The following is a 27826-nucleotide window of genomic DNA, read 5'->3' on the forward strand; positions in this document are numbered from 1 at the left end:
GAGAGGCTTTCCACGTGGCGACTGGGGAGAGAAGCAAGCTGCCTGAAACAACAGTCACTCTGGAACTCCACTGCCCTGCAGTCGCCGGCCACGCGCTCAACACTTGTCCAACCGGTGCGCAGCGTGGCCACACACGCGCCTATGCACACTGGGCAGGCTGGCCAGTGATCGACCCTAACACTGCCCAGGGGAGGGGAGGGGCCGGAAGTCAAACTATGTCTCTGGGTTGCTAAGAGACGGGACTGCTACAAGCCCGACGGAGGTTCTCTCCCGCCTCCTTCCCTTTCTGGATGAGCTTCAATCTCCAAAATTCTGGTGACCATGTCCGACGGCGAAGCTGATACCTTGCGAAGCACCTTTCCCTCTTACATGGCAGAGGGCGAGAGGTTGTACCTGTGCGGGAACTATTCTAAGGCCGCCCAGAGCTTCAGCAATGTGAGTCGCGCTTAAACCTATCATTGCTTAGTCTTCCTCCTTCCCCCTCCTTCCCCTTTTCTCTCCCCTCCTCTACCTCCCCCCCCACCGCCACTCCTCACTCTTTTTTTTTGCTTCTCTCCCCCTCCCTTTCTCCTCCCTCCCTCCCTCCTCTCCCTTCTAAGAAGGGCCTTGTTCTGTAGACCAGGGTGATCTCAAACTTGCAACAGTCTCGGACCTGAGTGATGATTGAGGGTGTGTCACCCTCTGAAAATGGTCTCCTCATGTACCTCAGAGGCCAACTCTGTATCTTGCAGTTGACCTGGAGTGCTAGAACACCACTACCTAGCTCAACACCTTATTTGTTTATTTATTTTGAAAGACTTTTTTTTTTTTTTTTTTTGCGTGCTTGTGTATGTGTATGTATGGATGCTTGGCTGTTTGTATACCACATGCATGCCTGGTGCCTGTGGAAGCCAGAAGAGGGCCTTGGATCCCCTAGAACTGGAATTACAGGCAGTTATGTGCCATCACCCAGTGCTCTATTTTAAAAATAGTTCCTCCATCACCATTTCAAATTTTTTTTTTACGGGTATGGGTGTTTTGCCTGTGTGTATGTGCACACACCACATACATACGTTGCTCTTGGAGGACAGAAGAGAACATCAGATCCTCCGGAACTGGAGTTATCGAGGATTGAGCTACCATTTGGGTGCTGGGACTCGAACATGGGTCCTCTGGAAGAGCAGCCAGTGCTCTTGTCTCCAGCCCGCCCTCTCCATTTTTCATCCCTGGTAGTGTGGAGTCCTGATGATGCCTTGATAATCCACGTCGTGTCTAATATTCCTGGTTGCTGTGATGCACCACTGTCACAAGAACGCTGGCCTTCGTCATTTTCTCCAGTTTGTCGGTTATGTCCACCAGCTGGCGGTTACCTGTTGCTTGATAAACTCAGTTTCCCGTCATTAGCTGCAGTTTGCCTGAGAGGCTGTGTAGACGGCACAAAGTCTCTGGCACAGCCTGGTTTGTAAGAAAGTGGTCAGGTGCCGGGTGGTGGTGGCGCACGCCTTTAATCCCAGCACTCAGGAGGCAGAGGCAGGCGGATCTCTGTGAGTTCGAGGTCAGCCTGGTCTACAAGAGCTAGTTCCAGGACAGGCTTCAAAGGTACAGAGAAACCTTGTCTCGAAAAATCAAAAAAAAAGGGATTGGAAGTTGTTTTAGGGTACGAACCAAACTGCACAGCTATGGGGAAGGGGTTGTTACTAACGTCACTCCACTTTAAAGATGAGGAAGTTGATACAGAAGTTAGGTAACACACCCAAGGTCACTGCTCTGAACCAGTTGGTGGGGGAGGAAGAGCCTCAGAGCCAATCACTCAGACTCCAGTTGCCTGGGGTGCCAATCTCCACACTGTAAAGTGTTCTTACAACCTTTTCCTTTTGCTGGAGATGCAGTTTAGTTGGTAAAGTGTTTGCTTCCTATGCATGAGGTCCTGGTTTGGATCCTGCTTAAAACTGAGCATCTGGCAGGTAGAGACAGGAGGAACAGAGATTGAAGAGCAGCCGTGGCTACTTAGCAAGTTCAAGACCAGCTTGGGATAGTGGAGACCCTGCCTCAAAAACAAAATTACAACTGGGCAGTGGTGGCGCTCACCTTTACTCCCAGCACTCAGGAGGCAGAGGCAGGTGGATCTCTGTGAGTCTGAGGCCAGCCTGATCTACAAGAGCTAGTTTCAGTACAGGCTACAAAAGCTACAAAGAAACCCTGTCTTGAAAAACCAAAAATAAATATATAAATAAATAGAAATTACAATTTTCTTTAGCATGTTTTTCCCCCTGTGGTCTTGGGACTCACACCCTCCCACATGCCAGGCAATCGCTCTTCTGCTGAGCAACATGACCAGTTGATAGCATCTAATTTCTTTTTTTGTTTTTTTGTTTTTTTTTTTTTTTTTTGGTTTTTCGAGACAGGGTTTCTCTGTGGTTTTGGAGCCTGTCCTGGAACTAGCTCTTGTAGACCAGGCTGGCCTCGAACTCACAGAAATCTGCCTGCCTCTGCCTCCCGAGTGCTGGGATTAAAGGTGTGCGCCACCACCGCCCGGCCTAATTTCTTTTTGTTTGTTTTTCAGGACAGGGTTTCTCTGTGTAGGCCTGGCCATCCTGGAACTTGTTCTGTAGATCAGGCTACCTCAATCTCAGAAATCCGCCTGCCTGTGCCTCCAGAGTGCTGGGATTAAAGATGTGAGCCACCGCACCCAGCTCTACTTATTTCAAATGGTAGAGCAGGAGAGCATAGTGGTACTTGTGATCTCAACACTCAGGAGACTGAGACAGGAGCATTTCGAGTTTGGGGTCAGCCTGGGCTACACAGTGAATTCAAGACAAGCCTGGGCTAAATAGTAAAGCTGTTTCAAAAGAACCAAGTTAAAACAAACGAAAACAACCAACAGTTGGGAGGCAGAGGCAAGTGGATCTCTGTGAATTCAAGGCAAGGCCAGCCTGTTCTGCAAGTGGAGTTCCAGGGCAGCCAGAGCTGTCACACAGAGAAACCCGGTCTCGAAAAAACGGAAAAAACAAACAATAACCCTTAAATAGGGGTTAGAGAGATGGTTCTGCAGTTAAGAGCACTGGTTGCTCTTCCAGAGGACCCGGGTTCAATTCCCAGCACCCACATGACAGTTCACATTTGCCTATAACTCCAGTTCCAGGGGCTCTCGCATCCTCACACAAACATACGTGCAGACAAAACACCAATACACGTAAAGTAAAAATAAATAAATTTAAAAAAAAAACCAACCCTTAAATAAAGTGTCAACCCACTAACCAAAGCCAAGACTTCCATAAAGTTGAGCTGCTCAGCGGTTAAGAGCATTGCCTGCTCTTCCAAAGGTCCTGAGTTCAATTCCCAGCAACCACATGGTGGCTCACAACCATCTGTAATGAGGTCTGGCGCCCTCTTCTGGCCTGCAGACATACACACAGACAGAACATTGTATACATAATAAATAAATATTTAAAAAAAAAAAAAGTTGAGCTCTCAAGCTGTTCCCCAGTCACACCCTTCAAGAGAAATGATACCCAGATAGGCAGACTAAGTTCGGGAGCCCCGCCCCCTCCCAATCCCCTCTTCCCCCAAAGCTGTCTGGTCCTGGAGCAGCCGAAACAGAAAGTGAAGATGACCCCAAGGGCAGGTAGCTATGGGAGAGAAGCCCTCCCATTCTAGGAAAGACCACAGCCACTTCCTCTTCCTAGAAAAGAAGGAAGGTGTCGGAGAGGGCAGACTCGGCCTGAAGCCCAGGGGATGCCCGTCTGATGCCTGCCTTTCCCAGAACGGGAGGCCTTCCCATGCATAGTCACCTCCCCTCGGGCCAATGTTCCCTTTCTGTCCTGGCTGCTCCAGGACTAGGACTCAGTCAGAAGGTGACAGGACGTAGCCGGGTGTGATGACACACGCTTGTAGGTCTAGCCCCTGAGGGAGGCTGAGGCAGGACGATCAGGGGCAGCCCCAGCTACATAAAGAGTCTGAAGCCATCCTGGACAATGTGAGGCCCTGTCTCAAGAAACAAACAAGCTGGACTGGGCTGGGAAAATGGCTCAGGGTCTTTTGACCTACCAAGCCTGGTGAACTGAGTTTGGTAAGTGTTGCACGTGCTCACAAAGGCAAACGCTCACAAAATTAATTAAAAAACAAAAAACACACTCGGGAGGCAGAGGCAGGCGGATCTCTGTGAGTTCGAGACCAGCCTGGTCTACAAGAGCTAGTTCCAGGACAGGCTCCAAAACCACAGAGAAACCCTGTCTCGAAAAAAACAAAAAAAAAAAAAAAAAAAAAATTAAAAAAAAGGTGACAGGATATGGGGAGTGAGGGAAGTGCCTGACCTTGTACTAGGGATTCCCAGATGGCTTCTGTCTTCCTCATGTTTCCATCTCCCCAAATAGTGATATTTCTCAGTTTGCCACATTAAGAAAGAAAGAAAAAGAGAAAGAAAGAAAGAAAGAAAGAAAGAAAGGAAAAAAAAAAAAAGAAGGCTCAAGCCAGGGTGCTGGCATGCGTCTATAATCCCAGCTACTCGAAGAGAGACTGAAGAAATAAGAGAAGGGCTGGGTATGGGGACGCATGCCTGTACCGGCACAGTAGAACCAGGAAGATGGCAGAGTGTTTGAGCCTAGCCTGGTTCATCTACATAGCAAGCTGCAGGCAGGGCAAGGCTACAGTGTAAAACCATCTCTCCCAACCAAACAACAACAGAACAACAAATGGGGGGTGTACAGGACTTTAGGCAAGGGGTGTAACTCAGTATTTGCGAAGTCCTGGGTTCTGATCCTTGCACACAAAGGCTAGTGGATAAATAACCCAAGTTTCAGATGGTCCTGACATCTATTTTTTTGTTTTGTTTTGTTTTGGTTTTGGTTTTTCAAGACAAGGTTTCTCTGTAGCTTTAGAGCCTGTCCTGGAACTAGCTCTTGTAGACCAGGCTGGCCTCAAACTCACAGAGATCCTCCTGCCTCTGCCTCCCTAGTACTGGGATTAAAGACGTGCTCCACTGCCGCCCCGCCTGAAATCTATTTTGTTTGCACTAGATTTTGATAATTATATTGCGAATGGTATGCAACCGACTGAGATTTGCTATTGAGCTTGGTATACACAAACCATCTTGCTGGAATGAGCTGGAAGTTTATGGCAGACAGTCATAAAGCCTCAGCATAACCAGCTCCTACGTCTCAACCAGCGGCTTCCTTAGTTGCTGAGATTCAGCTTTCTCCAAAACCAGCCAACATGCAGCTAGATATGAATATCTATTCATGTTCACTGAGCAGAGACTGCGTTGGACAGCTTGTGACTGATGAGACTCAGAGGCCGGTGTACTGACCTGAAAGGGTCCCCGCGGAACTGCTGGAGCTGTGGGCTGCCCTCTCAGGTCAGGCTGCTGCCTTGCTCTTCCTGGCATTTGCCCATCAGAGCGCTTCCTTTGCCAGGCTCTTCACCTTCAAAGCGGAGACAAGAACTGCCTGGTGGCCCGCTCCAAGTGCTACCTGAAGATGGGAGACTTGGAGAAATCCTTGAATGACGCAGAGGCCTCGCTGCAGAGTGACCCAACGTTCTGCAAGGTGACTGCTGGGTGGGAGGGCTCAGCCTTGCTTTCGCCATTTCCACTATCACAGCAGACTCCGGATCCTGGTAGCTGAAGAACCAGCTGGATTGCTTTGTGTATGATGCCCTTTTCTCCTCAGTACTTGCCTGGCTCCCTGCCTCTCTCCTATCCCAACCTTGACCTCCAGTCTAAGACCCTTCCATTCTACCACACAGGCCCTTTAAGCTCTTGTCTCTCCATCTGGATTTGGCTGTCTTTCATTCCAGGGGATTTTACAGAAGGCTGAGACCCTGTACACCATGGGAGACTTTGAATTTGCCTTGGTGTTCTATCATCGAGGCTACAAACTGAGACCTGATCGGGAATTCAAGGTTGGAATTCAGAAAGCCCAGGAAGCCATCAACAACTCAGTGGGAAGTGAGTGAGCGAGGGGCTGCGCCCTAATCCAGGAAGGTGTGGGGAAGAGGTCTGAGGTGCAGAGCGCAGGCAGCTGCCGCCCCACCGGGAAGTCTCACACTTGGATTTGGCTGCTGCTGCTGTCACGGATTAAATTCTGTCAGTCCGTGGAGTGACTTTCTAGCCCTGCTAGGAGAGCTGCTCTGAAGTTGTCCTTTCTGGAGTCTGAAGTCATTCCTAGGCTAGAACAGGATCCCGAGTCCAGCTTTTCTGAGGCTGGCTCCTCCCCTATCATACAAGTACCAACCAGTGGCTTAATCTATCAGCTCCACAGCAGAGGGAAGAAGGAGGTGAGGGAGAGCTCCCTGCGAATAGAAGAGCAGAGCGTGGAGGGAGATGTCATGTGACCGTGTCTTCCTGAATCCTGGATCCCCCTTTATTTGGAAATTTGGCTGCCGTGGCCTGGGGCCAGTGGGGGCCTGCTAGTGTCTAAGAGAGCATTTCACCAAACGTCCTGCACCATTGTGTGTTAGGGTGGCTGGAGCCGGCTCTGCCACAGTCTCTGCCACCTCCTTGCCAAAGGCAGCCATTTCCACATTAAAGTATGTGATAGGTCGTGCCTGAGAGGTTTTGGCCCAGCTGAGTCCCCGCCTCTGTCCTGCAGGTCCCTCTTCTATTAAACTGGAGAACAAAGGAGACCTCTCCTTCTTAAGCAAACAAGCTGAGGTAAGGTCCCTGATTCTGAGGTCGCACGTGCCTTCCAAACACTACTGCCTAGGAGCTTTTCCCTTCTGCCCGGTACGGGCTGCCATGAGATTCTGCCCCCCCCCCCCCCCCCCCCCCGCTCCAGAGGTAACTTGGGAACCCAGCTGTGCTCAACCGAGCACATTTCACGGTTCTCAGCCGGTACTCGGAGGAGCAGGACGCTGGGGTCTTAGACTTTCAGTCCATACTGCGTACTCGGCGCTCCTTGGTGATGCGCCACTGGAACGTTGCTCCGTTTTCCAGAGTAAGAAAGCCCAACAGAAGCCGCCACCTGTGAAGCAGCTGCTACACAACACCAAGCACGAAACCAAGCGGAAGGGTTCACTCAAGAGCGAGAAGACCGTCCGGCAGCTGCTCGGGGAACTGTACGTGGACAAGGAGTACCTGGAAAAGCTCCTTCTGGATGAAGGTCTCTGACCCATTGTGGCCAGCAGGGCTGGGGCAATGCAAACCCCGGGTAGGTGCTTAAGGCACAGCCTGCCGCGGAATGCTCCTGCCACACACCCGTGGCTAGGTTTGATAGTGTTCTCCTCTGACTCAAGTCACACAAGACGAGACTAGGCAACACGATGGCTCACATCTGAACCCGAGAGGTCCACATTCAGGGTCACTGCTTCTAAGTACGTGGGATCCTTTGTCGACTTTCCATCACTGTGACAGAACACCTGAGATAATCAGCTTGTAAGAAGGAAAGATACGGGTCTGGTGTGGTGGCCCAGACCTTTAATCTCAGTAGAGACAAAGGCAGAGGCAGGTGGATGTCTGTGAGTTTGTGAGGCCAGCCTGGTCTATAAAAAAAAAGTTTTATTTATTTCTGCTTAAGTTTCAGAGATTTCATGGTCAGGTATTCAGGTAACTCCACTGTCTTGGGGCCTGAGGCGAGGCAAAACATTGCAGTGAGGAGCAGCTAGTAAGACAGAGGTGACCGGTGACTGGGACATAATGACAGACGAGGGGGCAGAGATTCCGAGATCCCCTGCTCAAAGGCAGGCCTCCACAGCCTAAACTACCTTCCTTCCAATAGGCTCCACCTCCTAAAGGTTCTTCCACCTTGTCCCAGAAGTACACCAAGCCTTCACTACACAGGCCACTGAGGGAGGGACATTCAATATGCAAACACACACTGCCACATGCCGAACAGTGGGTAAAGACCTGATGGACAGGTGCCGGGATCTGGCACGTTAGTATTGCTCATCCTGAAACGGCACCAGGTCTCTCCCTCGTTTCATAGATGAGGAACTAGAATTCACTGAATGTCCAAGGTGACGACAATCAAGTGGTGTCCTCCTCACTAGAACCCCGCCCAGTACACTTTGCTGACAGAGCTCTGAAATATATACCCCCCCCCCTACTAACCTGGGGTGGTGGCAACGCAGTGAACTGATAAGCCTGGGGGCAGGGGAGTCACCTTGGAAACAAATGCCTTCTCTCCAGAACTGGTTTCCTAAGGCCATCTGCAGGGTTCTCTGCAGGGTTGTTGCACACGGCTTTACCACTGGCACATCTCCTTGGTAACAGGCCTGAAGGCTTCCTGCTCTCCAGAAGACCTGCTGGAGAGGGCAGGAGTGACCTGAGCAGTGGTCTTGCATCACTGCTGTTGGCTCTAACCTCTGACCACACTGTAGACAGGATGAAAGCATTCCCCTACGGCTCCCAGCATGCACTGGCTTACTTGGCTCCTGGCTACCCGATAAGGACTGGCATCATGGGCCACGTTTTACATTCAGGCTCCCCTTTTTTCTGAGGACACAGCTTGAAAGGAGGGAGCCCCGAGTAAAGGCTTCTCAGAGTTGTCCAGGTGACCCTTCTTGCCCCAAGAATGTGCCTCTGACCTACCTCCTCCTGGCTCAGTTAGATCCTTTCCACCCCACCCACATACTCCCTCTTCCCTCGCGGTTACTACAATAACAGGCAGAGGTCTCCCAGGCCCTAGAGCAGGGACTCCAATCCTGGAATAGGTGACATGTGTGATCTCAGTGACGCCCCCTCAAACCCCTTCCCCTGCAGACCTCATCAAAGGCACCATCAAGGGTGGCCTGACCGTGGAGGATCTCATCATGACCGGCATCAACTACCTGGATACCCGTAGCAACTTCTGGAGGCAGCAAAAGCCCATCTACGCCAGGGAGCGAGACCGGAAGCTCATGCAAGAGAAGTGGCTAAGGGACCGGAAGCGCAGTCCCTCGCAGACAGCCCACTATATCCTCAAGAGCCTGGAGGACATTGACATGTGTGGGTACCATTCCCAGGGCAAGGGGAGGAAGCCACGCGATAGCCTGAGCTCTGGCTTCTGCTGACCCATGGATGGAAACTATCTGGGAGGAGAGGGGTCAGCCCATCAGCAGCGAGGAGGCTGCCCTCACCTCCTGGTCACCTCCTTCTCTTTCCAGTGTTGACCAGTGGCAGTGCCGAAGGGAGCCTTCAAAAGGCTGAGAAAGTGCTTAAGAAGGTTCTGGAATGGAACAAAGACGAGGTGCCAAACAAGGATGAACTGGTTGGGAACTTGTACAGCTGCATAGGCAACGCCCAGATTGAACTGGGGCAGATGGTGGCTGCCTTGCAGAGTCACAGAAAGGACCTGGAGATCGCCAAAGAATAGTGAGTGCCCTAGGGTGGCCAAGGTCCCTAGGCCTCCGAGACCGTTTGCCAGGGTTGCCCATAGCTTCGTTCCCATTTTCTTTTTCTTTTTTTTTTTTAAATATTTATTTATTATGTATGTCTGAAGGCCAGAAGAGGGCGCCAGACCTCTTTACAGATGGTTGTGAGCCACCATGTGGTTGCTGGGAATTGAACTCAGGACCTTTGGAAGAGCAGGCAATGCTCTTAACCACTGAGCCATCTCTCCAGCCCCTTCGTTCCCATTTTCCGTCCTGCAGGGAAGGCCCGAGATAGAGTCCAATGGAAGCAGGGGTTGAGTACTCAAGACTGAAGGCAGAAAGCAAACCTACACTGGTAGCTTTTTTTTCCCCCCCATACTCTGGAGTACAATGGCTCAAATTTCCAACGAGCTCCCAATGGGTCCCTGGCATATCGGATATTTCTAGCAGTGGGGAACATAACAATGGCCAGATAGATATAGGTTTGGATATCTGACACAAAGTGGCCTAGCTATTGAAATTACAATTGTGATCCTGTTAAAAAAGCACACTGGGGGATGCCTGGGCAGGGTGTGTGTTAGTGCATGCAGCATGCTGGCCCTGTGGGAAGGCCTGAGGCTGGAGGAAGCTTCAGGATGAGTGGGAAAGGGGCCAAGAGGAACCTGGATCAAGTCAAGCAGACTTTCGTGAGCCATGTGGTGCCCCAGAGGATAAGGCCTAGAGTCCAGCAGAGCTGACTGGGCAGTGGGACCTTAGGCAAGGCCTGCGGCGGCTCTGTCTCAGTGTTCCCACTCGGTGGAGCGGGCACGGCTGTTCCTGCGCTGGTGTGAAGGAGAAGATAGACATAAAGTTACAGGCCAAGAACTTGAGACAGGGGAGCTGGGGATGTAGTTCAGCGGTAGAGCAACTGCCTGGCATGTTCAAGGCCATGGGTTCAGTTAGTCCCGGTTGACCTACAGACATACACACATGCACACACACACTCACAATACCATGCACATGCACACACATACATAACACACCACAGACAAACACACCACACATACACACACATCAGACATACCATACACATGCATACATACACACACACCACACAGAGATATACCATACACATGTACAGAAACACACATAAGAAGAACAGGGGCCTGAAACTGCACCTAGTATTCATCTAACAGTGATACTAGTCTCCCTGAAATAAGCTGCTCTTAACCTGAAACATCCCGATGGGGCCATCACTTTCCGGGCATCCTGGGTTGTTTGTTGTTGTTTTAACTTATTACATATTTATTTATTTATTCATTGTGCGTGTGCACTCATGTGAGCATGCGTGCCAGAGGATTTGTGCACTCGGGAGCAGTTGTGGGAAACCGGTTCTCTTCTCCTCCTATATGGGTCAACTCAGGCCATCAGGCAAGCAAGTCCCTTTACCCCAGGCCTGAGCGTCCTGACTCTGCGTCAGTTGGGGTTGTTCATGGCTACAGTGTCCCCTCCCCCTCCCCCCCGGTTCTGAGCTCGGTCTTCTGCCGCCCCGTGTGTTGTTCAGTTTTCCTTCACTGTGAGAAAGCACCTGAGGAAGCTGAAGGAAGTAAGGACTTAATCTGCTCAGGGCACCAGAGGGTTCCGTCCCCTGAAGACGGGCTCCACAGCTCTTGGGCTGGTGGCAAGGCCGGAACATCCGTGTGGGGAGCCGTGGAAAGCCTCTCCCTCAGTGGCCTGCAGCCAGGGATCAGGGAGAGAAAGGGCCAGGGATAAGAGACTCAAAGGAACGTTCCTGGTGGCCCACTTCAGGTTCCACCTCTCAGTAGCCACTCTGGGAGAACATCAGTGGCTTGTTGGTGCTCTCCTGCGCTCTAATCTCTTCTCTACAGCGCCACCAAGTGGGGACCCAGCTCTAATGCATTAGCCTTTTGGGGGAACTCTTCAGGTTCAAAGTGGACTACCCCATTTTCACTCAGTGCCTCAGCCCTTAGCCACAGCCGGCTGCTCTCCCTGTTTGGGTGTCTCTCTCTTACCGTTAGCACAGATTTCTAAGCCCTTCGTCTGAGGACTTTCTTCCCTGCTGACCAACAGGGAAGTACCCAGCATGCATCATAACAGTACTGTCAATACTCCTAGAGATGGGCTCTTCCCGAGACTCAAGGCTTCCCAAGCAACAGGCCATCGCTTTCTGGGGCATAGAAAGCGATGCTGCCTGTAGTGCCTACCACTCGCAGCCTTGTGCACAGTAGCTCCTGCCCCCTCCTCACTTAGCCACACCCTCAGTGCCATCCATTCCCGGGCGATTTCTTGCACGTTTCCAAGGGCTAAGGAAGATCACACATCTAGAATGGAGCAAGGGTTGGGATGGACCCAGAGTTGGAGAGAGCTGTGTCATTGGTTCCTAGCTCTGTCACTTAGAGCTGTGTGGATCTGAGCAGCCCATTGCCTGTTTCTTCACCTGTACTGAAGGTCTAATAATACCACCTGACAGGGATCCTGACAGAAAAATAAAGTGTGTGTGTTCTGAGGATCTTAATCCCAGCACAGGAGGCAAAGGCAGGCGCGTCTCTGTGAGTTCAAGGCTGCTCAGGACTAAACAGTCAGACTCTGTCTCTAAAAGAAAAAATGGTGTGTGAACTAACCCTGGATACAACCACCTCCCATATGTCTTCACTTCCTTCCCCACAAGCCCCAGACACGGATGTTTCACAGACTCCACGGCATTCCTCTTTGAATGCCCTGTAGCAATCCCACATTTAACCAGTCTCACTCAGTCTTAAGTCTCTCCCGTACATCTTGGAGTCCCTAAACCTTAGGCAGCCACTCCCTTGAGGAAGCCCAGGAGGCTCCTGAATACCTCCCTCCTGTCCCGGCCGCCTGCCCTGGGCTTCTCATGAAAGGAACAACCCAGTGCTCACAGGCTGCTCCCCCCACTTCTTGCACTCAGCCTGGCTTTCTGGCCTGAAGCCATAGGAAGGATCCCAGCTTTGACTCTGCTTTTGCCTCCTCAGGAGGGTGTCCCTGTCCTCAGAGCTTGCTCTGTCAAGCCACTACCGCTAATTCTTCAACTTTTAAATTAGGGTCTCACTCTAGGAAAGCCCTTGACACTGAGTAGAGGTAGGGCTGTGAGAAGGGGTGTAGAGATCCTACCTTGTTCCTCCCTGTCCACTGGTATCCTACCCTATTGGCCTTCTTAGATATTGGACTTTGGGAAGAGAGTCATTCTCTTACTAATCAGTCCTTGTCGTGTAACAGGAGTGCCAAGTGACTGGGAACACAGCAGTGTTCTTGACAGTGTCCCTTCCTTTTTTATTTTTGTATGTTTTGAGACAGGATTTTACTATGTAGCCCAGGCTGGCCTCCACCTCCTGATCCTCCTACCTCCCTCTCCCAGGAGCTGGGATCACAATTACAAGCACAGACCACTTGGCCTGGCTAACTAGTCCCTGCCTTTTCAGCGTCTGTGAACGGGGCCTTACCTGGAAACCCTAGTCTAGGTGAATTCTGTGGCGACTCACCGGTTAGCCAATGACTTGTCCAAGAGGCTTCTCAGTACTCCAGCCCTCATTTATTTCTTGGGTGGATGTAGATTTGATTTACGTGCCTTCTTGCTGCCGGTAGTTTGTTGTTGTTGTTCTTGTTTTAATTGAGATAGGCTTTCAAGTAATCCCAGGTTAGCTCGAGCTCACTGGGGATGACTGTGAACGCCATACCCTCCTGCCTGTTGGGATCATGCCAGGATTATGTGGTGGTTGGGGATCAAATGCAGGGCGTCGTGTATGTCCCCAGGCCTTGCTATAAGTTTCTGATTGCTTTTTAAACTTTCCATGGTAGACCTGGAACCTAGGCCTCATGCATTCTAGCCAAGTACTCTAGCATTGAGCTACATTTTTTTTTTTCGAGACAGGATTTCTCTGTGTAGCTTTGGACTTGCTCTGTAGACCAGGCTGGTCTCGAACTCAAAGTGATCCTCTGCCTCCTGAGTGCTGGGATTAAAGGTTTGCGCCATCACCGCCTGGCTCAGTCCTCCTCCTCCTCCTCCTCCTCCTCCTCCTCCTCCTCCTCCTCCTCCTCCTCCTCCTCCTCCTCCTCCTCTTCTTCTTCTTCTTCTTCTTCTTCTTCTTCTTCTTCTTCTTCTTCCTTCTTTTTCTGAAACAGAGTCTCTCTATGTAGTCCTAGATCACCTAGAACTCATTGTATAGATCAATCTGGCTTCAAACTCAGAGTTCCACCTGCCTCTGTCTCTGGAGTCCTGGAATTAAAGACATAAAGGTATACACCACCGCTCTTGGCAGCTCTGATTAGTATTCTGAATAAATGAAGAAAGTGCCGTGTGATTGTCTGTGCTCTCACACCAGAGCAGAGCAGCCACCCTTAACTTTGTGGTGGCTCTGGAGATCCGACCTGTGTCCCTGTGTATGCTAGGCAGGCTCTACCTCCAAGCCATACTCCCTAGCCTCAAGGGAGCCACTCTGGAAGGGAAACCTAACTCAGACAGACTATGAGGGCAGCTGGGGAAAAGTGTGGCTGAGGGTCCTTGGATAGAGACAGGCAGAAACCCTACCAGAGGGGACTCAAAACAGGAGGCTGAGAGTGGACATGCAGAATGCAAGGCCCATCCTTGGCAGAGAGATATGGGTGACTTGGGGACTGATTCTATGACAGGCTAGGGGCCAGGACCCTGGGCAATTGAAGCCAATAAGGGAGTTTGGTTTTCCAAAAGTTCTGCCATTCTGGGTTTAATTCAAAACTCTGGGGAAATCTCTCACCACCCCTTCCCCCTCACACTGTAGCACGAATTCTAATTGATCTTACTAGTAAGAACCTGGAGTCAGATATGGGGGTTAGTGCTGAAGATCAGAGAGGCAGAGACATCAGCCACTAGAGAGTTCTTCCATCTGCCAGTGCTCAGACCGAAGGGGCGATCCTGTCTCTATGAATCCTCAGAATCCGACACTTCAGACTGCATCTGAGCTCCTGTCTCCTCCCGCCTTATATTCCTCTCTCTGCCCAGCCAAATCACTCCTGTCTCCACCTCCCTAGTGCTATGATTAAAGGCGTGGGATCTCAAAATGCTGGGATCACCTTTGTGTGAGCTCTGTTTCAATCTTGTGTATCTCAGGGTGGCCTGAACTCACAGAGATCCGTCTGCCTCCAACTCCCACGTGCTGGGTTTAAAGGTGTGTCCCACCACTGCCTGGCCTGTATGACTGACTAGTGGCTTAACTCTGCTTTGCTTTGTTTAGTTTTGTTTTTGAGACAGGGTCTCATGTACCCCAGGCTAACCTCAAACTCGCAGTCTAGCCACAGCTATCTTCAAACTCCTGATCCTTCTGCTTCAGCCTCTTGGGTGCTAGGATGACATTTGCAAGCCACTACAACAGGCTCTTTCTGTTTTAAAATGGCAGTCTTGCTGTGTAGCCTAGGCTGGCCTCAAACTCCTGGCTCAAGTGGCCCTTCTATTGTAGCCTCCTGGGTAGGCTGGAAGTGCTGGCATGTGCCACCGTGCCTGGCTCTGGCTCCACAGAAAGGTGCTGAAGAGAAGGGGAGGAGAGGCCAGCCCGCAACAGGAAAGAGTGAGGCACAGGTGGAGCAGATCACAGCTGAGGGGTGTTAAAAACAAACTGGAGCCAGCCAGTCATGCCGAATTTCACATTGCTGAGCTGAAACTATGCTATCCAGTTGACCTGAGCAAAGGGCGTTACAGAGATAACTGCCGTGTTTCGTAAGCGGCCTACTTTTAATTGGCAAAATAACAAAGTCTCTCTCTGTATTAAGCCTTACATGAAAAAAAAAAAAACTAACAGAAGTAACCTGATATTGTTGGGCCCTAAAGCCCCACCAAGGAGGAGGTCGCTCCAAGAGACACTCTCAGCACGGTTGATGCAATAGCAAGAGGAATTTTTATTCTGCCACGGCAGAGGTCTCTCAGCCTCGAGAGGAGAAGGACCCCTGCTTTGTCTACTACAAGCTCTTTTAAGGGCAAAACCACAAAATCAGGGAGGGGGTGGTACAGAATCAAAGGGAAAGTCCAAAAATCATTTGTCAACTATTCTGACTAGTTCATTCAATGGTCAGCTAACTCTACTTGATCAGTGCTATGGCGATTACAAGGAGTCACCTGCAGGTCGTCTCACCCCAGTTCCGGGGTCCGGGTCTATTGAAGAAAGACTGCAATGGGGATGGAAAGGACTCAGAGCTCCCGTGCACGCGGGGTTGGTTACCAGGGTCCTGGTTCCCAGGGAGGGGGGTGCAGTAGCGCTAAGGTGCCTCAGAGTCTTTCAATATTAATCAATCTTATTTTTCTATTATTCTGTCTCTGGGTCTCAGCCTTACATGGAAAGTAACTGGGAATGAACCATCCTCGTCCAGCCTCTTCCATCTTCTTTGTTCTCTTCCGTCTTTTTTGATTGTCTTCCATTTTCCACTATTCTCCACCCTCCTCCATCTTTCTCCATCCTCTTTGTTGCTTGCTTGTCTCTGTCTGTCTTTCTTTCTTTTCTTCCTCCCTCCCTCCCTCCCTCCCTCCCTCCCTCCCTCCCTCCCTCCCTCCCTCCCTCCTTCTTTCTTTTGGAAGCTTGTATTTTACTCATGACCCAGCAGTCTCCCTCCTGTCTGGGAGTTGGGGTAAGAGGGGTGCATTTTGGGGGAGGACAGAGACTAGGATGGTGCAGATGGCAGCTGCCCTCTGTAGACGTACTCCAGGACAGTGACAATGGAGAAAATATGTCCAGCTCGATGCTCCAAGCCCAGTTCTCCCCATCCCCAATTTTCCTAAGTTCCTGGCTGAATTTCTCCACCATTCCAATCCACAGGCATGTCTGATTGGCAAACTGGGCAGCCTGGACCTATAGGGTCTTCACCTTCTGGTGCAGCTTTCTCGGGTTCACAAAGACCTGGGTGGTGATCCACCAAAGCTTCTGTCAGGCGGTTGCTGCAGTGATAGCCTCTCACCTCCTTGTCTGTCATTGTGTTCATTCTGCTTGGCCTTTGTTCTCTGGCTGAGTTGGGTTGGGAGTGGGCACAACAGGCCCCTCCCCAGGGCTGCAGGAGCTGGATTGGGTCTTGGCTCGCTGTGTTTTCTGGAATCCTTTCTAGTTATGTACTCATTCTGCTCAGTTCACTGGAATAATTATTCTGTTTTGTCAAATGAAGCCTTGCCGGACTCTAGAACCAAACACAAAGCAAACTAAGATCTTTGAGCTCAGTTTTAATTGTTCCTTTTGACTGTGAGAGTTTTTTTTTAAATTATTTGTGTATGTCTATGTGATTGTATATGTATATGTGTAGGGTCTGCATGGAGGCCAGAAGGGGATGTTGGGCATCCGCGTGTAGCGTGTAGGGCTCTTCACTTCTTTCTTTGATAAAGTGTCTCTTCCTAAACCTGGGGCCTACTTTTCTTGTTCTCTCTCTCTCTCTCTCTCTCTCTCTCTCTCTCTCTCTCTCTGTGTCTGTGTGTGTGTGTCTGTGTGTGTGTGTGTGTGTGTGCAGGCATAAGAAAAATTTTAATTGATGTTCTTGTTACATTATCTTGAGGTAAATTTTAGAAGGGAGAATTGTTGGACCAAAGGGATATCTTTGTAGGTTGTCAACTCCGGTCAGACCCTTATGATGCCCATCTCAGGCTAAGGGTGCAGAGGGACCTGTGTGCCACAGCTCTGCCAGCCTGGAACTCTGAATTCCTGGAGTCAGGACCCCAGTGTCTGTCTTTTTCACCACAATGTCTGATTTTTACTTAATGGCTGTCTTTGCTGCTTCTCCACAGTGACCTTCCAGATGCAAAATCAAGAGCCCTTGACAATATTGGCAGAGTTTTTGCCAGAGTTGGGAAATTCCAGCAAGCCATTGACACGTGAGTAGTATAGACTGGCCCTTCCCCAGCCAGGACTGGGACTTCCTTCCCTCACACTGGAATTCCAGTTGGGGACATAATTCTGGCAAAGAGGCAGAAGCCTGGTGTGGCAGTCCATGCCAGGAATCCCAGTTACTTAGGAACCTGAGGTAGGAGCATCACCAGGAGTTCTGGGCCAGGTAGAGCTGTGTAGCAAAACCCTATCTCAAGGCCAGGCAGGCGATGGTGCACACGTTTTATCCCAGCACTCGGGAGGCAGAGGCAGGCAGATCTCTGTGAGTGCGAGGCCAGCCTGGTCTACAGATTGAGTTCCAGAATAGTTAGGATTGTACAGAGAAATCCTGTCTCAGGCAAAAGACGAAAACCCTATCTCAAGACCAGGCGGCAATGGTGCACGTGTTTTATCCCAGCACTCGGGAGGTAGAGGCAGGCAGGTCTCTGTGAGTTTGAGGCCAGCCTGGTCTACAAAGTGGATTCCAGGACAGCCAGGGCTACACAGAGAGGCCCTGTCTCAGAAAAAAAAGAAAAAAAGGAACCCTATCTCAAAAAGAAGAAGAAAGAAGGAAAAAGAAACGAGGAGGAGGAGAGATGACGATGATGGGAAGGAAGGAGGACCAGATGACATCGACTCCTGGGTCTGCTGGGTGACATTGACGTCCTAGTCTGGTCTGTTTGGTGCTGGGGATCAAACCCATGGCCATATGGAACAACAGCGAGTTACCTTGTCAATCTCAACAAGTTATCTTTTTTCTTTTTTCCCCCACCGCTGAGCAGCCACTTTAAAACATTACTTCTTTAAAATTATCTGAGGTGTAAGGTTTTCTGTTTGCATGCCTGTCTGTACACATGGGCTTGGCATTCAGGGAGGCCAAAAAAGGCCATAAGATCCCCAGGACTGGGAACAAACGTGAACTGCCATGTGGGTCCTGGGAATTAAACCTGGGTCCTCTAAAAGAGTAGACAATATTCCTAACCTCTGGGCCATCTCTCCAGTCTCTGACTAACCGCTTTTAAACTCTGATCTTCTCATATATTTAGCTTTTTTCTTTTTATTAATTAAACTTTTTATTTATTTTACATCCCTACTGCTTCTCTTCTCCTCCTCCCTCCCCCCACCCCCGTGGATCTTCTCATTTAATGAGTCAGTGGAGGAGAACCAGCATTTTCTCAGAATCTCCGAGCTATCAGAAGCACCCTGAGTTCTCAGGCATGAGAGTTTCTCGGCCTTGGGCCGACGAGATAGCTCAGAGGTAAAAGGTGCCTGCCACCAAGTTTAACAACTCAGGTTTGATCCCTGGGACCCACGTGTGGAAGGAAAATAACCAGCAGAACCAGCTTTTGTCCTCTTAGCTCCACATCAAACCATGGCACCTGCGTGTTACACACATACACACACACATACACATACACACACACACAAAGTAAAAATGTAAAAAATAAAATTAAAAGAAAATAATTACTTTATCTTGTCCCTGGTAATTCAAATTCTTTTGTTTGTTTAATTTTCAAGATAGGGTTTCTCTCTGTAGCCTTGGCTATACTGGTACTTGCTCTGTGGACCAGGCTGGCCTCAAACTCACAGAGAGCCACCTGCCTCTGCCTCCCGAGTGCTGGGATTAAGGACATCTGCCACCATTGCCCAGTTGGAAATCCTAATTCTAAACTGAAAGTCAGGACTCAAGAACTTAGTTTTAAAAAATATTTATTTATGGGTTGGAGAGATGGCTCAGCGGTTAAGAGCACTGCCTGCTCTTCCAAAGGTCCTGAGTTCAATTCCCAGCAACCATATGGTGGCTCACAAACATCTGTAATGAGATCTGGTGCCCTCTTCTGGCCTGCAGGCATACATGCAGACAGAATACTGATAATATTGTATACATAATAAATAAATCTTTTTAAAAAATATTTATTATTAAGGTGTGTGTGTCCATGTGTGCATATGTGTGTGTGTGTGTATGCGCGTGTGTGTATTGTTTGAATGATGTGAGGCTGGGGAGAGGTCATGTGTGTCCCACTAAGCACATGTGGTGACCAGAGGTCAACTTTGTGGAGTCAGAGCTCTCTGACCAAATTTACAATGTTCTGGAGTCAGACTTGGGTCGCCAGTCTTGTGTGGCAAGCTCCCTTCCCATGGGGCCGCGTCACCAGCTGGGAACCCATTTCTAGGAGACTCTTAATTTTGGAGCTGGTAGACCCAGCAACCTTCGAGACTTCCATAGAGGCTCTTCCGTGGCTCTGTGACTGTGTGGTGTCTCTGGGAACAGTATCTCGACTCTCCAGACGGCCTATTTGAGGTCTAACCCCGAAGTTGGTTATCTGCTCAGTGGGGTGGGTGTGCACAGCTCTAGGGAGCCTCAGATGCAGCCCAGACCTGGAGAACCAGTTCCTTTCTGGAGGGAGGGACACTGTCCTTCAGATCTCTGACACCCGGTCACCAAGCATCCTCCCACATCACATGGTTTGCTCTCCTGATGCCCCTGGTGTCTAAAAGGGGAGTATGAGAGATCTCTGTGAGATTGGAAACAGCCTGGTCTACAAAGTGAGTTCCAGGACATCTAGGGCTGTCTCAAAAAACCAAATACACACATATATGTATGTATGTATGTATAAACATATAAATATATATTTATTATGTATACAGTGTTCTGCCTGAAGGCCAGAAGAGGGCACCAGATCTCATTACAGATGGTAGTGAGCCACCATGTGGTCGCTGGAAATTGAACTCAGGACCTGTTAGCCCTCTCTCCAGCCCTGGTTGTTTTCTTATTGTTTGGTTTTTGTGGAGTGGAAATTAGAGTCTCATGTGTACTAGGCAATCGCTCTACCACTAAGCTACACCCCCCCACCAGCCTTCGGGTTCTCTTTTCAAACATTATTTTTCAGTGGTTATACCAGATTTGATCCCGCAGATGTTACCTAAACACTTTGACAGCTTGGGAATAAATAGGTTGGTACTCACTAATTCCCTCTGGACCAGAAAGAGTGAGTTTTATTCCGCGCCCACAGGAAGCCTGGGTCTGCTGTAGCTGAGCGCAGCGTTGGGAGGGAACTAACCCTGCTTCTTCTTCTTTCTCCAGGTGGGAGGAGAAGATTCCTCTGGCCAAAACCACCCTGGAGAAGACCTGGCTGTTCCATGAGATTGGGCGCTGTTACTTGGAGCTGGACCAGGCATGGCAAGCCCAGAGTTACGGCGAGAAGTCTCAGCAGTACGCCGAGGAGGAAGGAGATCTCGAGTGGCAGCTGAACGCTAGTGTTCTGGTGGCCCAGGCGCAAGGTACGGGTTCAGAGTCTCCCATCCTTCCTGTTTCTCCCCGCGTCAAGCCCAGCTGCTGCATGTGGATGGGAGACCCCAGGGCCGAGCCTACCGTCTGTGTTCACATTCTTGCCTTAATTAAGAATGAAGACAAGTCACTCCAATTTTTGTTTGTTTGTTTGTTTGTTTGCTTTTCCATTTGCTTGTTTTAATTAATTAATTTTCATTTTTCAAGACAGGGTTTCTCTGTGCAGCCCTGGTTGTTCTGGAACTCAATCTATAGACCAGGCTGACTTCGAACTCAGAGATCTGCCTGCCTCTGCCTCCCGAGTACTAGGATTAAAGGCGTGCGCCACCCTTGCCTGGCTTTGTTTTAATTTTTAAATAGTATTTTAATTACTTCTTTGAAGATTTCACATACATGTTTACCTCCCCTCCTCTAGTTCCTCACGGATCCAACGGCACTTTCCCTCCTCATCTAACTTGGTGTTACCTTTTCGTTCTTAACCCACTAAATCTACTTGGTGTTGCTCAGCCAGAGTCCAGCGTGCGGCTTGCCCCAGAGTGTGGTCAACCTACCAGGGGGACTTTCCACCTCCCAGTAGCTTTCACAAGCCAGTAGCTCCTCAGCTAAGGGTGGGACGGACTTCGTACCCCCTCTTCCCCTCCATGCTGGGATCTTGCTTGAACTTGTCCGGGTCTTGTGCTGGCTTGCCTAGCTGCTGCAGCTTTATCTGTGCAACCGAGGGCGTCTGTGCTGACTTGCCAGTCACCCGATAGGGCTGCGAGGAGTGAAATCAGGTGAGGTCGGAGGGGCCACAGCACAACTAAGGCTGGTACCATTTTACTGAGAGCAATCAGACTTTATATACCTTTATCAGAAACAGAAAATAATGCCAATTGCCACGATCGATTCAGTTGTGGTTGCCAGGGAACAGTGAAGTTTGCAGGCCACACAGGGCACACAAGATTAATGTCTAAGACCAATTGTCCTGTGAGGCCTTCATGCTTCCTTGACTACTGAGGGAACATAGAGAGGAACTTAAAGCAGCCTGAATGCTTCACTGCCTGAGGGCGTGTATCGGTCTCTCAGGAACTGGAAGGCACATTGTGCCCCAGGAGCCATGCACTCTAACCTGAGAAACCCAGATGACGTATGCCTCTCAAGGCAGCTAGACCAGGCCAACTCCGTGGTTCCCTGCATACAACTACCCTGTTGTATCCGGGAAATGCTGTTTTCTTGGCGTCACTCACCTGGCTCTCACAGTCTGACTTCTCCCTCGTCCGTGAATATCCTTGAGATTTGGGATTATTTAGATGTCCCATTTAGGCTCCCATTACACGCCATTTGTAATTTGTTATTCTGGACACAAGTTCTGTGCAGTCTGTTATCCTTTTCCTGTTGTGGGTCTCCGTGTTAACTGCCATTTGCTGCAAGAAGAATCTTTTGAGAGATCTGCTGAGTCATCAGGAGTCAGTTGAAAGCTACGCTCATTTAGGGTCTCTCCTAGGGCGTTGTGGTCTTTCTGGACACAGTCTGGGGATTGAACTCAGGACCTCTGGAATAGCAGCCAGTGTTCTTAACCCCTGAGCCATCTCTCCAGCCCCAGATGGAGCTCTTTTTAAGGGCACAGATCTTTCGCTCTGTCACTCTGAATCCGTCCGGTCTCGGCTCCAGCGCTATCTGGGAGCTCCGCCTTTTCTCCGCTCTATCAGAGGATGGAACTGGAGGTTCCAGCAGCTGTCTGTAGGACACACCCGCCTCTCCATGTCACCTTCCTTTTCAAGGGGATTATTGTCATTGTCATTCTGTGCATATGCTGTGTGGATGTGTGTGCAGAGGCCAGAGGAAGATATAGGATGTCAGTCTCTCCATTTCAGTCGGGTTGACTGGCGAATAAGCTCCTGGGGTCTACCTTCCTCCAGTGTTGAGGCTGCAGGCACAGGTAGTACCTTTTCCATGGGTACTGAGGATTTGAACTCAGGTCCTCACACTTGCATCGAGAGGGCTTTTACCTCCCCATTTTGTTTTGTTTGTACTAAAAACAAACAAACACAAAAACAAAAAAACCATGAGACAGGGTCTTATGTGTCCCAGGCTGATCTTGAACTTGACAGTCAATCAGGACCTTATACTTCCCCTGCCTCAACCTCCTCGGTGTTGGGATTGCAGGCGTATGCCACCACACCCAGTTTATGTAGTGCTGGGAGTCGAACCCAGGGCTTCATGCATGATAGGTAGGTACTCTACCAACTGAGCCATGCCCCCAGCCCTGCGTAGTGTTTTCAAAAAATTTAAAAGGTATCTAAGCCAGGCTATGGTGGCGCATGCCTTTAATCCCAGAACCAGGGAGGCAGAGGTAGGTGGATGTCTGTGAGTTCGAGGCCAGCCTCGTCTACAGAGTGAGTTTCAGAATGGCCAGAGTTAAACAAAACAAAACAAAAACTAAGAAGGATAGATTGTCTCTTCGGGAACCATGTCCAGATGCAGTTTATTCCCCACCCTGAAGATACACGTTGTGTGCGCTGTGCCTATCCTAAGATCTCTCCCCTCACTGACTTCTTTGTGGCGCCTAGGATCTTTAGTGTTCTCCCGTGTCCCAGTCCTCAGTGCCACACAGATCAGGAATATGCTTCAGAGATGGGGCAGAGCAGCTCGGTGGTCACCCGGGGCTGATTCCAGCTCACACAAACTTCTAATGGGTTCTGGGAGTGGTCAGGCAGGCCAGAGGCTCTGTCCAGCTACACAGAGGGTCTCAGTTTGTTCTCTGCCTTCTCCCCTGCTCTTCAGTGAAGCTGAGAGACTTCGAGTCAGCTGTGAACAACTTTGAGAAGGCCCTGGAGAGAGCCAAGCTGGTCCACAACAACGAGGCGCAGCAGGCCATCATCAGTGTGAGCCTTTGTTACCTGCTGGGCTGCGGGGAGGTGGCATGGGAGTGGGTGGTTGGGCCCTCAGCTCCCCTTGGCCTTCCCCAACTGTTCATTACCCACTTGTCACAGGACACATGTTGGCTGGCTACTGGTTTTGACCTTTGCCACCACTGTCCATCTGTATAGCAGCCGATCCGAGTGGTTTATTTGAAACAAACAAAACTTGGACCAAACACATTCACCTCTTTAATGTACTATGCACCCCAACACTTACTATTATCTTCTTATGTATTATTAATTAATTAATTAATTAATTAATTAATTAATGAGAGGTCTCTTTACATTGCCCGGGCTGGCCTCAACCTCAAGTGATCCTCCTGCCTCAGGCTCCAGAGTAGCTGGGACTGTAAGACTTTGCACTTTCTGCTTTCCTTTCTTTAATGCTGATTGACATTTTCTTTTTTGTCTTTTCTTTTCTTTTTTTTTTTTTTTGAGACAGGGTTTCTCTGTAACTTTGGAGCCTGTCCTGGAACTAGCTCTTGTAGACCAGGCTGGCCTCGAACTCACAGAAATCTGCCTGCCTCTGCCTCCCGAGTGCTGGGATCAAAGGCGTGCGCCACCACCGCCTGGCTGATTGTTTCTTCTCCTCCTTTTTCTATTTTTTCCCTGTGTGTGTATGCATGTATGCATGTGCGTGCTTGTAACCGCCCTACAGAAAGCACAGTATTTCTAGAGCACAGTTAGTAGGGACCGCTGAGTCCATGTGTGGTCCTGGTCCATAAGAAGCTTGGTGTCGCCGGGCGGTGGTGGCGCACGCCTTTAATCCCAGCACTTGGGAGGCAGAGGCAGGTGGATCTCTGTGAGTTCGAGACCAGCCTGGTCTACAGAGCTAGTTCCAGGACAGGCTCCAAAACCACAGAGAAACCCTGTCTCGAAAAACCAAAAAAAAAAAAAAAAAAAAAAAAAAGAAGAAGAAGCTTGGTGTCTGTGGAAAAACTGAGACAAAAGCATAAGCCCTGGCTTGTGACCAGCATCATAAGGGACCCAAGGAGGTTCAGAGCGAGAGCCCTGGTCTCCTGGGAGTCAGAGCTGGAGGCTATCCCAGAGGCAGGGCTGAAGTTACCCTGAAGACTAGGCAGTGTTTCGTTAACTGATCCTCAGTGGTTCTTTGTGGGGCCAGATCTGAGAGCCCCAACCCTCCTGCATCGCCATCTCCAGACCCAAAAGCTGACAGGGACCCTCGAACCACGCTGGAGAAGAGTAACCATGCCCTCTGGGCCTCCAGTACACACATCCAGTACACACATCCAGAACACACATCCAGAACACACAACCAATACACACATCCAGAACACACATCCAGTACACACATCCAGTACACACAACCAGTACACACATTCAGAACACACATCCAGTACACACATCCAGAACACACATCCAGTACACACATCCAGAACACACATCCAGTACACACATCCAGTACACACATCCAGTACACACATCCAGTACACATATCCGAACACACATCCAGTACACACATCCAGTACACACATCCAGAACACACATGCAGTACACACATCCAGTACACACATCCAGCACACACATCCAGCACACACATCCAGCACACACATCCAGAACACACATGCAGTACACACATCCAGTACACACATCCAGCACACACATCCAGCACACACATCCAGCACACACATCCAGAACACACATGCAGTACACACATCCAGCACACACATCCAGCACACACATCCAGCACACACATCCAGCACACACATCCAGCACACACATCCAGTACACACATCCAGTACACACATCCAGCACACACATCCAGCACACACATCCAGAACACACATCCAGTACACACATCCAGCACACACATCCAGAACACACATCCAGAACACACATCCAGTACACACATCCAGAACACACATGCAGTACACACATGCAGTACACACATGCAGTACACACATCCAGCACACACATCCAGCACACACATCCAGAACACACATGCAGTACACACATCCAGCACACACATCCAGCACACACATCCAGCACACACATCCAGAACACACATCCAGTACACACATCCAGAACACACATCCAGTACACATATCCGAACACACATCCAGCACACACATCCAGTACACACATCCAGCACACACATCCAGCACACACATCCAGCACACACATCCAGAACACACATCCAGTACACATATCCGAACACACATCCAGAACACACATCCAGCACACACATCCAGCACACACATCCAGCACACACATCCAGCACACACATCCAGCACACACGTGCAGGTACTGTGTCCAGTGACAGCCTCTGAGACGACTAGGACACGAGAGAACTTCCTCTGGACCCCACAGAGAGCAGGGTCTGGGCGATGCTTGTAATCCCAGCTGAGGTAGAAGATTGTGAATTGCAGGAGGACCATGATTTTGAGACCAGCTTGGACTACATAGTGGGACCCTATTTCAAAACCAACCAACCAACCTGGTATGGTGGTGCATGCTTGTAATCCCAGCACTTGGAAAGTAGAGGCAGGAGGATCAGGAATTTGAAGGCATCCAGGGATTTAAAAAAAAAAAAGTTCACCAGCTCCTCTGCCTCCTCTGCCTTCCACAGGCCTTAGACGACGCCAACAAGGGCATCATTGAAGAACTTAAGAAAACTAACTACAGGGAGATACTCAGGGAAAAGGCGGAGAAACGTGAGTCCCTCCCCTGCCCTTCCTTCACAGCAGTCCTGCCAACTTGCCAGTCACCTCCCCAGGCCGGGGTGGCACTGCCCTCCGAGTCTGCTCATCTAGTTGCCAGCAGCGGCTGCATCCTTTCTTGGGCCAGGACAGGGCGAGAATGCAGTTCATCTCAGCCAGGGTTTGCCCCCAGCCCAGCTGCCCTGTGACTCATTCGGCAGTCTCCGGGGTATTTATTCATTGTCTGGACAGTAGAGGGCAGTGTTGTTCCAGCTTTTTACCTTGGGATGGCCGTGAACCTGTTAAGCCTCTATTGGCGACTTCCACAGGAACCACTTCCAGGAAGAGCATGAAGGACACCCAGGAGGTGATAGTGGTTTTTCTATAATTATCAGAGACAAGGAGCAGGAACCCCGTTGGTCACAAGCAGCTCTCCGGGTGCCCCTCTTGCTTACAACCTGCTCACATGTTTATAAGAGAACTCGGTGCTGATTGCTTTCCACAGACAAATAAAATGGTGGCAGGATGGGGACACTGGCGAAAAGAACCTGTCATTCCCTAGCACCTATGACCTATGCCACTTTTGTTAAGGGAAGGAGGATGCCTTTTGCATCCTACTGGGGAAGGCGTGGTTGTGGGCGCAGTGTGGTAGGCAGTGGCTGCTCTTGTGGCATGGGCCAGCAAAAAGTACCAGTGTCATTTCTCATAGGGAACAGCGCCTGTGCTTTTGGGCCAGACTGTTTTGGGTTCAAATTCTGATTTTGCTCTTGCTTGGAGGAAGACGATGGCGTCATTATCCCTTGTGTCAGTCTTGGGTTCCTGTGCAATCCCATGACAATGGAGGGGTATAATGTGCACAGCATCTCCCTAGATGCCAGAACAGGACTGCCATCAGGCCCTGAGCCATGACCAGTTCTACCCTTTTTTTTTTTTTTTTTTTTTTTTCGAGACAGGGTTTCTCCATAACTTTTTGGTTCCTGTCCTGGAACTAGCTCTTGTAGACCAGGCTGGCCTCGAACTCACAGAGATCCGCCTGCCTCTGCCTCCCGAGTGCTGGGATTAAAGGCGTGCGCCACCACCGCCCGGCTCAGTTCTACCCTTTTGGAAGCGTGCGCTACCACACTATAGGAAAGAGCTCTCGGGGCTTTGCTCCCAGAAGCGCAGGCCTCCAGAGCCCGAGTCACAGGAGATCTTCATCCTGCCCCCACCCCGTTCTGTTTCTCAGAGGAGGTCAATGCACTGATGGAGCTGCCAGGAGCATCGTCAGTGAAGGAATCCAGGCGAGCTCGAGACGAGCCAGAGAAGGTGATGAAACAGTGGGAAAGGGATCCCACGGAGAGCGAGAGAGACACCACGGACGATGAGGGGTCGAAGCAGGTGCTGCAGAGACCGGAGGAGCATGACAGCAAAGGCCCCGGAGAACTTACCAGAAAACTGTTAGGGGACGGTAGGTCACCAAAAGAAATAACCAGCAAAGAGTCGATGGAAATCTACAGGAGGCTCTCAGAAGACTCAGACCACACAGTCTCAGACAATGTAAGCCTATCGGAGAAGAAAATGGACGCAGCCAGAGGGGAGGTTGAAAGGTTGGAGAAAACAGAGGAAGAAGATGAAATGAAAAACTGAAATGCTTAACAAACGGGAAAGGAATGAAGACTTGCTTAGCAGGCATTAGGTTCCGGAGGATGGTGTTCCCAGGTGAGATGCTTTTGATAGGAAAAACCGGGAGACTGACTCCTCCACGTCATCCCACGTGGCCCCGTTTTCTCATTAAATATGTGTCTTAACTTCTACAAAACCTGAGTCATTGTGCCTCCTTCCTCCCCCTCATCCTCGGTAGGAAACTAGTGGAAGATTTGAGAGGGGTGGGTGGAGACACAGGTGAGCCCC

General features: G+C 50.0%; 1 protein-coding gene across 1 annotated transcript; it reads left to right on the top strand.

The window, feature by feature from the left end:
* Positions 1–243: 243 nt before the first annotated feature.
* Odad4 (outer dynein arm docking complex subunit 4) lies at positions 244–27719 on the top strand. The gene is made up of 12 exons (XM_057775483.1): positions 244–435; positions 5391–5522; positions 5773–5923; positions 6567–6628; positions 6911–7076; positions 8675–8899; positions 9058–9265; positions 17009–17095; positions 20173–20369; positions 23140–23240; positions 25867–25951; positions 27162–27719. The coding sequence occupies exons 1-12, from the start codon at positions 322–324 to the stop codon at positions 27560–27562; spliced, it is 1929 nt and encodes a 642-aa protein (XP_057631466.1). The 5' UTR covers positions 244–321; the 3' UTR covers positions 27563–27719.
* Positions 27720–27826: the final 107 nt, after the last annotated feature.

Source organism: Chionomys nivalis, chromosome 7 (genome assembly GCF_950005125.1).
Source record: "Chionomys nivalis chromosome 7, mChiNiv1.1, whole genome shotgun sequence".
Classification (NCBI taxonomy): Eukaryota; Metazoa; Chordata; class Mammalia; order Rodentia; family Cricetidae; genus Chionomys; species Chionomys nivalis.